This window comes from Gymnoscopelus microlampas (assembly GCF_963454915.1).
Source record: "Gymnoscopelus microlampas genome assembly, chromosome: 1".
In the NCBI taxonomy this organism is placed as follows: domain Eukaryota; kingdom Metazoa; phylum Chordata; class Actinopteri; order Myctophiformes; family Myctophidae; genus Gymnoscopelus; species Gymnoscopelus microlampas.
The window spans coordinates 24,097,244-24,109,680 of NC_139962.1; the positions used below are offsets into that span (position 1 = coordinate 24,097,244).

Here is a 12,437-nt window from a genome sequence, read left to right on the forward strand (position 1 = left end):
AAGTCACGATACAGAGCAAAATAAACAGAAATACAATAAACGAAATAAAAAAATATATACAGAACAGATTACAATTTGAAAGATGACACAGAAAACAAAAGAAGACTCAAATGAACTTTCAACCACAATACCCACATCAAAACGTTATTAATTAATTAATTAGCCGATATGATATGGTACAAATGGAACCAAATGGACCCTAACGGGTCCATTTGGTTCCATTTGTACACTCTCAGAGTTAAATTAACATTGATTTTACAATATAAATTGGGGTCCCAGGGATAGAAATGCCTTTAAATGAGGGTCCCGTAGCCTAATGCATGTCAAACTGGGGGTACTTGAAATTAAAATGGTTGAGAATCACTGCTAGAGAGCCGTAAAAATCTTCTCTTATGGGGGTCCCTGGCTTATCTTTTCAAATGGGGGTCCGCGGGCTAATAAGTGTCAATTTGGGGGTCCTTGACATGAAAAAGTTTGAGAACCACTGCTCTATGGTCTCATCCTATGGTCTTATCTAAAAACTGTCTAACTACGCTCCCTAGTGGCCAAACTTTGTGTCGAAACTACGGATTAGAAACACATGTTGTGTCGAACAGCGTTGCCAAATCCGCTTATTATAAGCTATTTTGGGTTTATTTTTCTGTCAAATTCCTTGTAAAAAATGGTTAGTTGCAGGTTCGTTTTTTTGGGCTTGTTTCTAAAGTGCACTTTAGAAAAGGCTTGCTTCCAAATGTTTTAGTTTAGGTTATTTTATTGCAAGAGTTTTTGAAAGTAGCAGATCTACAAGCTCATAACTCGTCGCATCAGATTGGCTATTTTCAAATAGCCGATGCATGGGGTCAGTGCTCATGTCATAGTTGCTTCTTTTGGGCTTGTTTTCCTAGACCTGGATGCTTGTTTCTCTCGCAAAGCCTGTCAAAGCTGGTGTCGAATCCACCGTTTTGAACGGTAAAATGCATCTGTAAGGCTTCCCTGTGAAGAGCTTACCATGGCAGCCACCAAAGCATCAAAAGAACAGAAATACGACAGACAACTGAGGTAAAAATAAATAACTGGGTTGGTTTGATGTATTTTTAGATGAATGTACTAGGCATTCCCATTAAATAACGTTACCATTGCTGGACATTAAGGTTTGACAGCCCAGGACAACGTATAGCTAGCTAACCGTCGTTATGAATGACTAGCTAGGTTTGCCATCATTCATCAGTGGTGGAAGAAGTACTCAAATATTTTACTTGAGGAAAAGTATCAATACTGCAATGTAGAAATACTCTGGTACAAGTAAAAGTCCGGAATTCTAAATTTACTTGAGTTAAAGTACAAAAGTATTGGCATCAAAATGTACTTAAAGTACCAAATGTAAAAGTACTCAATATGCAGGATGTCCCATTTTACATTTGTTCATAAATGTATAAAAATATTTTGAAAATAGCCGAAGTATATATAGGGCTGAAGTGGTTAATGTATGTTTTGTAATAATAATCTAGTATCTAGTAACTAAAGTCTTCAAATAATGAAGTAAAAAGTACAATATTTGCCTCTTGAGATGTAGTGGAGTAGAAGTAAAAGTATTGAAAATTGGAAAAACTCCAGTAAAGTAAAAGTTCCTCAAAATTGTACTTATGTACAGTACTTGAGTACATGTGCTTACTTACTTTACACCACTGCATATGAGTTTAACGTGACAATGTCTGACTAATGGCACTAAAAATAGCGATGGCCTTTTTACTAGTCCTGGTATGATGCATGGAAGGTGTTTTGTTGTATAATGGTGATGGATGGGTGCAAACTACTGCATGTCACTAGATGGCAATGCATAACAACCAGTGATGGACAAACTCCAGTACAAGTATAGATACTCCTCAACTCCTGGTCAAATATCACTACACTTCATGTGATAGTTGCCCTGTCAAATTTGTATTTGAGTTAAAAAGTTCTGGAGTACCTGCTTTACTTAAAAAGTATTTAAAAGTACAAAAATATATAGTGAAATTAACAGATCTACAATGTCACAACGTGCCACTTAGTGACGCTTTGTGTTTGTGTTTGAAATGTGGCTTAAGTCATTAATTCATAAATATTTTTTTCCCTTCCTAGAAATTCAGTGGAGTCAAAAGTACAATATTTGTCTTTGAAATGTTGTGGAGTTTTGTATCCAAAAATACAAATACTCAAGTAAAATACAGATGCTCAAAAAATGTACTCAAGTACTGTACTCGAGTAAATGTACTTCGTTACTGTCCATCACTGATGATAACATATTTGATGTCCTTTCAGACTGTGGGGTGACCATGGTCAAGAGGCCCTTGAGAATGCACACGTGTGTCTCATCAACGCCACTGCAACTGGGACAGAGATACTGAAGAACCTTGTTCTTCCAGGTGAATGTGGTTTATATTTGATGATACATTTAAAGGGGTGTTTCACTTTAAAAACGACTTATCGGTTCATTTAGGGTCTGCACTGCTCAGGTTTTTGTGTGCACCCCCCAGTCGTTAAGTTGCTTGATTCAATATTTAGATATTTGTATTCATTTCATCAGACACTTCCCCCTCCTATTATATATAAACCCACGGAACTTCAAACTCCATTTCAACAATGTTAGACTCATTGAAAACACACATCCCTGGTTCTAGTGACTGATTTTGTCCTTCTAATGCAGATGCATATCAAGTGCAAAATGCACATCTGTGTTTAAAAAACTAAAAAGTATTTTTGCAAGATTACAGTAAAATGATTGTTGTTCACAGGTATTGGAGCTTTCACCATCGTCGATGGACACATAGTTTCCGGGGAAGATGTTGGGAACAAGTAAGGCAGTGGTTTTGATGTCACTTTTTGCAACTGTGGTGTGTTGTTCTGACTCTGAATAGGTATTACACTCCTCTCTTTCAGCTTTTTCCTCAGCCACAACTGTATAGGAAAGGTATGTTCTGCTGATATCAATATACATTTTATGATAATTAAACATGTCTTTGTTTTGCCCTCTGTCTCTCTCCTATACTTCCTCCCTTAATTTGCTAATACTTGGTTATAAACATTGTTTGTAATAATCAGTAAAACAGGGACACAATAAGTATTTGTATAGTTTTGGTTTAATTGCCGACCTTACTTGTTTATCTCTCAGAACAGAGCACAGGCTGCCACTGAACTCTTACAAGAGCTGAACAGTGACGTCTCTGGAAACTTTGTAGAGGAGGTTGGTTATTTCTGTTGTGTCGTTACTTATGAATGTGAACAGCCATCTCCCTCTTGTTTTGTATCCTCAGTATGCACATTAATTTGTTTTATGCAGATGTCTTCATTGGCTTTTTCATGTTACCATCATTTCTATTTTGCTTATTAATTATTGTACACTCATGGCCATGTTTATCACCTGTTTCTCCTGCAGACTCCAGATAAGCTCCTGGACAATGACCCAGAGTTTTTTCACAGGTTCAGCCTGGTTATTGGTGTTCAGTTGCCAGAGAGGTATTGTAAATATGTTGTATACTTCTCATGATTTGAATTAATACAATGCACTTTGAGAAATGAAAGTGCCTTAGTGCCTAGCTCAGTAGTTTGTTTTTATTTGTCAACTTACTATTATTGTAAGTCACTCTGGATAAGAGTGTCTGCTCTTTTTTCCTTCTTTTTTTAAACATAATTCTATAGCAATTTGAGCTGCATTCTATGTATGAAAGTGAATATTATTGTCATCTTGTAAGTAATCTTTTGTGAAAGCTTTAAGACATGAAGTTCTCTTTGAGTAGTTAATACTTTTTATTTGTCCATATTATTTCAACAGCACATGCCTGAGGCTCGGTTCAGTTCTGTGGAGCACAAGTGTACCTTTCCTAGTTTGTAAAACATATGGCCTAATCGGCTACATGAGACTAGTGGTGCAAGAGCACACAGGTGAGTTGCTCTAAGTACCTACCACTAGTGGTACTCTTGGTGGTATCTTTAGTCTCAAGATATGGAATATTCAGTTTATTATATATACTGCTTATTCATATAAATGTATAAGGTTAATTCACATTATACAATGAACGCATGAAAACTGCATTCATTCATTCAAAGTGGTGAATATCATTCCCATATCAACTTAATCTTTGACTCACCAAAGAAGAGATGTATTTAGGGGCGGCAGTGGTTCAGGGGTAGAGTGGCCGGGTAGAGTGAACTGGATACCGCAAGGTTCCCAGTTCGATCCCGGGCTGGGGCGCTCCCCCAGAGTTAGTGTCGAAGTGTCCTTGAGCAAGACACTGAACCCCTAATTGCTCCTGATGAGCAGGTTGATGCCTTGCATGGTTTCCTCCGCCATCGGTGTATGAATGTGTGTGTGAATGGGTGAATGGCACAATCAATGTAAAGCGCTTTGGATAAAAGCGCTATATAAATGCATCATTTACCATTTATTTAAATCTTACTGAGTTCAACAAGTTTTATTTTTCCATCTCCTACTTCAGTTGTTGAGTCTCACCCAGACAATGCCTTGGAAGATCTGCGGTTAGACCAGCCATTTGCTGCCTTAAAAAACCACATCCAATCCTATGACCTGGACAGCTTTGAAAAAAAGGTATGTGTTTGTGTCTTCTGTGTTTTTCGGAGTACATTTTGGACAATTTATCACATTACTGATGATTTCTCTCTGGGTCAGTAGGATCATAGTCACACTCCGTGGATTATTATTTTCGCCAAATTCTTGGAGAAGTGGCTCACTGAGGTATAGTAATATTTCTGTGGCAACATATCAACGTTTGATGCCCCGATTTCTTCTTTATACAACAATGACATGTCATTTTTGCTTTTGTTTCTTCTAGCACAATTATCAACCACCAAAGAATTATGAAGAGAAGGATGCCTTCAAAAAGCTGATACGGGGAGGTATAGTTAATGCTCTGTCTAGTCTTTATTTACCTAGGTGCTGTCAACCTGTGTCACTAAAATATAGTGACACAGGATGACTTCGGTCCAGCTTTCCTTCCTACTTTAATATATTCATCACAACATTGCAAAGCCGTGTTCATGGATTTATCACATATTGGTATGGTATCATGTATTTTGAATCAGTTTAACTTGCATATGCCTTTTCCTTTAGGGATTTTGAAGAATGAGAATGGCGTCCCTGAAGATGAAGAAAACTTTGAGGAGGCTATAAAGAACGTCAACACCGCTTTAAACCCTACCAAGGTGACCACATCCAATACCTTTTCATTAGGTGACAGGCAAACGTGTCACTTGTAGGCAAAATCCTCGGTTTTGAATGAGAAATGCATCACCTGCAGTATGTGACTCGTGCAGATCTGATAAGAAATGTTTCTTTTTTTTATTTATTTGGGGGGGGGGGGGGGGGCAATCAAAGTGAAAGAAGCATGTCTACTGTCCTCTGAGTAGAAGGCTGCTGGGCTGGCTTTGTCATTATGACATCATAGACTTTCTTCCAGTACCTACTCAAAACAAGAGTGTTTGGATGCTGAATGTGTGATTTTAGAGAACATTATGCTAATAATAATAATAATACACTTTTCTAAATACTCAAAGTCACTACAAAACAGAAACAAAACTAGAAAAAGTGCTCCTCGGAGCACAGGTCTCCGCCAGGTCAGGTACGTTATTGTGGCCTCCTGGTGGCGCTATTATAGGCCAATGTGAAAAGGGTGCCATTTATTCTTAGGTCGTTCACGGCAATCGGACACTGCATTCATGATTTAAGCCATTTTGTTCTAAAAATGTGTTTTGCTAAATTAGACCTGCTGGTGGCGCTATAACAGGCCAATGTGAAATGGGTGGCATTTCTTCCTCGGCCTAGTGGGAATGTGTGTGTGAAATTTCACGGAAATCGCAACCTGCGTTCATGATTTAAGGCATTTTGTTCAAAATGGACCAATCCTGCAAATTTTGGAAGCGAACCTTAGCCAATGAGGATGGAAAATGGGAAATCGGACAGATCCGTGTTGATCACATGACTATAGAGATACTGTGTACCGATTTGCATGAAGTTTGGATAAAATCTGTAGGAGTAATGTAAAACAATCGGCCTCCAGGTGGCGCTATAACAGGCCCATGTGAACATTTTGAGGCAGAGGTTCTGAATTGGCATCCAGGGAGTGTGTGTGCACAGTTTCGCAGCGACCGGGCCAATGGTGCCAGAGATTAGCTGGTAACACACGGACAGGACACACACACACACGGACGGACGGACGAAGGGTAAAACATATGGCGAGAGACGCCATGCCTTTCGGCCTGGCGGAGACAATAAAAACAACTTAATTAAGAAACGAAAACTAGTTAAAAAGGTTAAGAAACTAAGCAACACACAAAAAAAATAATCTTAGAAGTGAAAAGGGGAATTTGAATTATGTAGGGAATGGAGAAAATGCATAAAAAGTGAATACAAAGTTCATTCTTTGCCACAAAGAAATAAACTACGGTATGCAAACAATCGTACGGCAGCCATGCTTCGACATATTGCAAAATCGACATGCTCAGGAAGAAAGTCTATTAAGCCATAATGTCCATGTAGCCAGCAGCCTTCTACACAGAGAGGATACCCCCGGACCTCTCTGGAGCGTCTGTCTTTTCCTTGCTCATGAATCCTTCTCATCTTTTTCACCACTAACCAAGTTGCATCTCTGCATTAGTATCTAATATCTAATGTTTCAGACAATATACAGTGGATGGCTCCCCTTCACCAATCCATAAACCTTTGCATGCACTGTTTCCTTAATCCTGACATACACTTGGTTGCGTGCCGGTGGTGCACACAGAAGGTAGCAGATCTACAAGCTTACAGCACGGCGAAGTGCCCATGCAATCAAGTATAAGTCAGGCTCAAGGTTGTTGTCACAGTTCTTTAATGATTAAAGTTAAATCAGACCGGTGCACTCAAACCTCTTATCTTATCTATGCAGATTCCTAGTGATTTGGATGACCTCTTGAATAGTGAGCAGTGTAATAGCATCACATCACAGGTACGTTTTATGTTCATCAACATTTTTCAGTTGTACACAAATTCCACAGCAGCCTGGGGATGAACACATCTCTTGTGATAACAGTGTAGATAAATAAAGATTTTGGCAGGGGAAATCCACTCTACTCAATAAATGAACCACAAAACGCACATTGTAAATGCAGAGGTATTGTTTTCTGTGCATGTTTGCATGTGGAAATACCAGACCCCATCCTTCTGGGTGATGCTGCGCGCGGTCAAAGAGTTCATTCAGAATGAAGGCACTGGTAACCTGCCTATGAGAGGGACCATCCCAGATATGATTGCAGACTCCCAAAAGTTCATCAACCTCCAGAATGTGTAAGTGTGTCCAAATGAACATATTTTCCTGATTGAAAGCAATTGATAGCCTTTGCAGAAGGCATCGGATCATCAATGAACAGAAATTACTATTACCACAGTTGTATTGAGGGAAGTACCATAGTTCATATGCAATAGTGATCCAGTGATTCAAATCTGTGCTCTTTAGACAGGGGAGCCACTAGCCAGTGTCCCTTAGACAAACACAGGACATGCTTTGTGTGTAATATGTTGCTGCTGTGTTGACATCAAGACATGTGTTTCTAGTTACAGGGAAAAGGCCCTACAGGATACTACTGCTGTGTCCAAGCATGTAGAATGTATCTTGCAGTCTGTGGGAAAGGTATGTTGTCCGACCTTTTTGAGGATTCAGTTTGTTTTGGACAAACATGATTTTCAATTGAAATGGTTTCCCGTTCTTTCTCACTAGCCACCGGAGAGCATCTCTGAAAAGGACATCAAACTATTTTGTAAGAAAATATTGCATGCACCAACAAACCACCCCCTGCAGCAGATATTGGTTTGGAGAGAAACTCTCCAGACATGCATGCACACGCAACCGTGTTCATTTTGTGAATTATTTAAACTGCCACTGCATTGCACCTTGCATGTAAATCAAATCTTATTGATTGAGCTCTAATTCAAAGCACTATTTCAGTCAGGTATTTCCATAGTGCAGTGGCGCAGTTTTTTTTTTTTTACATTTCCTATGAGAACTGCTGCGGTACATTTGAAGACAACAGCTTGTGGCCTGGCTGTATAGTACATACAGTATGTTTTTGTGTCCAGGTAAAAATGCAGCCTTCTTGAGGGTGGTGCGCTGCAGGTCTCTTGCAGAGGAATACAGCGTGGATTCAGTAAATAAAGATGAAATCAGTAAGTTGGAATGTAACCTCCTACCCCCTCCTCCACAGTTCATCTGCCTTTCTTTTTAGTCAATCCTGCTTCAGTCCATTAGTTTTTGCACTTCCTATTACTCCTAACAAGGGATGGGTATCGTTAGGATTTCAATGTCACCGATTCCGGTTCTGCTTATCGAGAGGAGTTTCGGTTCCAAAATGGTAAAAATAAGAGGTCAAATGTTTATTTAACAAAAGTAACTTTATTATTTTAAGCCTTAGTCAATTTAAGACAGAGAGTAACATCCCAGGGCAGTAGTGCTGTACTTCTTACTACTGACAATGACAATAACAGATATAAAAGCCTGTCTGAGAGCAGCATTGGGGCCAAATATCTACTGTAAACTGAATTCACTGCAAAACAGCAAATAGTCTTCCTTAAATAAATAATTCAAGGAATAAAACAAAGTGTATTCAGTACTTAACAGCTGCTTACATCCAAATAAACATAGTCCTTTGACAACAAACATTTGGTGACACTATTACGTTTTTTCTTTTGTCAGCTTCTTTCTGAGACATGGCCGTATTGGTCGGAGGATTACCAAAATGCTCGCCCCAAAACACTGTCGCCCCGGGCGCAAAACCGGCGACCTCGGAATGGTCTCTTCGTGGTATACATCACCTCAGTAAACTATGCCTAAACCTAACCTTATCCTCAGTAAAACAAATACAAGAATACAAGAACCGCCCCAGCGTGCGGTCGGCGGAAAAAATGGGGGCGAGCATGTTTTGGGGTGAGCCTTCCGGTTATCGGTCGGAGACCGCAACACATCAAACTCTTTCACTCTTTCAGATGAATGCCATGCTGTCTTAAATGTTTTGTCATATTAGACGTGCAACCTGTCTTAGCATAATTAACTTTCCACAGGTTTTGCACTTTCCCATTTAATCGGGGTCTCTTTTATAGTAAAGCCACACTTTAGAGCGTTTGCCACGGCCCATATTTCACTGTATGCCTGTTGCTCGCTTCGAGTTGCTCGCATCTAAACGTGTGTGTGTGTGTGTGTGTGTGTGTGTGTTGCACCGTGAATGCGTGACATAGTCACGTAAGTCAGACAGGCCCTGACAGATGTTTGAACGGTTATTAGCGCGTCTAGGAACCGATATGCAGAACCAAAATGTAATTATTTTTATGGGTACCCGGTACCCGCCATTTCTTATTCGGTTCCTACTTGGAACCGAATTTCGATACCCAACCCTACTTCTAACCAGTTGAGCAAGACCACTGAAGATATCTACATATTGTTTTGTCAGGATAGGGTGATGTTTGTATGTTTTGTCTCCCCAGCCTCCTGTATGGACAATCCAGACAGTGAGATGGTCCTCTACCTCATGCTGCGCTCTGTTGATCGCTTCTTCCAGCAGCATTCGCGCTACCCAGGTTAGACTCCTGTGTTGTGTCTAATGTCTAAACATATCCACTCCACACCTACAACATTGTCACACACGGAGAAATATGGGCTGCTATGCACAACGACAACACTGTACAACTTCAGGGGTCAGACTTTGGCTGTTTATTTGTGCTATGATGTTCATACATGTGTTCTCTCTTTCCAGGGGTTTACAATTACCAGGTGGAAGAGGACATAAGCAAGCTGAAGCTGTGCGTGAACAGTCTGCTGCAGGAGTACAGCCTGAACGTTAACATCAAAGATGATTACGTCCACGAGTTGTGAGTTCTTGTCACTACTATGGGATCTATGGATAGGGCAATCCTTGCAGGCTGTGCCACGTTGCAAATTCCCTTTTGTGTCATTTTATCCTCAAAACTGATGAAATTGTCACCCCCCCACCCCCCCTTTCTCTCTGTTCTTTTTGTAATATGTAGCTGTCGCTATGGTGCTGCAGAGCCACACACAGTCGCTGCGTTTTTGGGAGGTGGGTCTTTCAGTATTCATCTCAAATCAACTAAGATTCTAATGTGGCTTCACTCCGCTTTTTGCGGCAATGCACAGAAAATTAATTATTTTTTAACCACTTGGTTTAGGTTCAGCTGCTCAAGAAGGAATCAAGATCATCACTCACCAGTTTGTACCCTTCAACAACACCTTCATATACAATGCAATGTCTCAGACGTGCGCTACCTTAGAGCTATAGAAGAAAAACAAACTGTCACTAACATTGTCTGCTGGGGAAATAAGGGTTAGGGTTATCTGCGCAAGTAGCACAAGCTTGAAGGAAGAGTCACAGGTTGTTATGATAAACTACATTATACACTACTCCGTTGGGGGGGTGATACTATAGTAGTAGTAGTATTTTGATAGTACAATATAGAGACTTTCTCTGAATACATGCACCTATCATCCATCTCTGAGTGAAGATCCTTAGTTGAAAAATCAAATAGTCTGACTCTGTTTCATTAGCCATTCAACATTTTAGGTAATACAATGTTATGTATATCTGTATCTTACTGTGTTTGCAATTGTGTACTTGCGGTTGTTCACAATTTCTGTATCCTTTTGCTATCACTACAACTAACAGAAGATTCTGGAGAGGAAATTAGTCATTGGGTCATTTATTTTTTATTATGTACCTCAGAGATTAGTTGTAGTTTTGGTTTCAAGCCTGTAAAGTAAAATTTCTGACTTGCAGAGTATTTTGTTGTGTCTTCATTATACTCGTTGCTGTCGGGCAGCAACCAGCTATACAAATATTGAACCAATGAAAAGTATTAAAAAAGCGCTTCTGACTAAACCTCCTAACTCCATTGGATCCTCAAACTGTCGGTCAGACCACCTAACTCCAACTTTGGAGATAACAAAAATGAGAAAATCTCCACATTAATGGTCAAAAACTCCACTTAAGCTAGATTTGGGTAAAGTGATGATAATATAAGGACACGTTCAAGTATCTGACAATGTATAAAGTCACCATACCAACTTTGATGAGGTAGAGTTGTGTTATTCTAAAAACATGTTTTTTTTTCTTCATATCCTGAAAAGTTAATATTTTGGACATGGCTGGTTTCTGCCCGACAGCAGAGAAATACAAGTTGCAGTTTACCAAATGTTTTGCCTCTAGTTTGACTGCTAAGTTGAGGCCCTTTTTTGTAATTGAATGAAATCACCTCTCATGCTGGAAAATGCAACTCTTGTGAGTTGGTCATGTTATAAATGGGCCCCATGCACTGCCATCGTGTTCAAAAAAAAATCACACCCTGTGTGAAGGAAGCGGTGCCTTTGGGGCGGGGCTTAACTCATTTCAGTTCGTCCCTATTGGTGGTCTGAGTCCACTTACCAAATTTGTACTTGGTAGCATGCTGTCAACGTGAGTTATGGCTGTTTAAAGGCCAGCCAATGGGAAGACAGAGGGGGCGGGGCTTCAACAATTCATGCTCGTCCCTATTGGTGGTCTAAGTCCACATACCAAATTTGGACTTGGTGGCATGCTGCAAACTGGAGTTATAGCTGTTTAAAATCCCGTGCTCATCCCGTGCTTGGGGGTCCCTGGACCCCTCTTTGATAACTTCAGCAATTCATGCTCGTCCCTATTGGTGGTGTAAGTCCACATACCAAATTTGGACTTGGTGGCATGCTGCAAAGTGGAGTTATAGCTGTTTAAAATCCCGTGCTCATCCCGTGCTTCCACGGACATAATGTGCTCATCCCGTGCTTCCACGGACATAACATACGCTGGGGGTCCCTGCACCCCTCTTTCATAAGCAGTGGCACGTGTGGGCAATAAGAGGAGCGATGGCAGAGGCAAGCTCCGTGTGTGTGTGTGTGTGTGTGTGTGTGTTTGTATGTGTTTCTTCTTTGCCGTCAGGCTCATACGGACGGACGGACAAACGGACAAAGTCAAGTGTAGAGCGGTTGGCACCGCTAAAAATGAGCTGCACGAAAGGCAAAATGTAGTTTTCTATTTTGGATTGCAACCCATCTCTGTTCTCAACAGCCAATGTATGGCTGTTGAGACCGTAATGAATTACATTTTGTTCTGAAATGTGATTTAAAGTAGACTTTCTACAATACACTGTATGGCTCTGTACATTTTGTTACCGGAAGTCTTTGTGTTTTGTGTTTGTTTTTTATCCTACCAATCATCATGGCTCATTTCCTACTGGTCTGGTGCTTATCTTGTGGTACAACTTAACCAAGTGGGGAGAATAAGTTGAAAGTATACTTAACACTAAGGGCACGGTCACACCGCACTTTCATTTTTTCAAAAATCCGCAAATGGCAGCAAACCGCTCCATTCCCATTTAAATGCATTGGCAGAAGCCGCCCTCATAGGTAGAATAAAAG

The 12,437-nt window shown here is 40.2% G+C and overlaps 1 protein-coding gene across 1 annotated transcript; it reads left to right on the forward strand.

The window, feature by feature from the left end:
* Positions 1 to 925: 925 nt before the first annotated feature.
* nae1 (nedd8 activating enzyme E1 subunit 1) lies at positions 926 to 12,165 on the forward strand. Its single transcript, XM_084063479.1, has 20 exons — positions 926 to 1,038; positions 2,278 to 2,381; positions 2,751 to 2,811; positions 2,896 to 2,926; positions 3,128 to 3,199; positions 3,392 to 3,471; positions 3,788 to 3,897; positions 4,452 to 4,561; positions 4,646 to 4,708; positions 4,806 to 4,869; positions 5,084 to 5,175; positions 6,897 to 6,956; positions 7,161 to 7,294; positions 7,562 to 7,637; positions 7,725 to 7,764; positions 8,084 to 8,170; positions 9,482 to 9,574; positions 9,751 to 9,865; positions 10,022 to 10,071; positions 10,181 to 12,165. Exons 1-20 carry the CDS (start codon positions 989 to 991, stop codon positions 10,288 to 10,290), a joined length of 1,602 nt encoding a protein of 533 aa, XP_083919605.1. The 5' UTR covers positions 926 to 988; the 3' UTR covers positions 10,291 to 12,165.
* Positions 12,166 to 12,437: the final 272 nt, after the last annotated feature.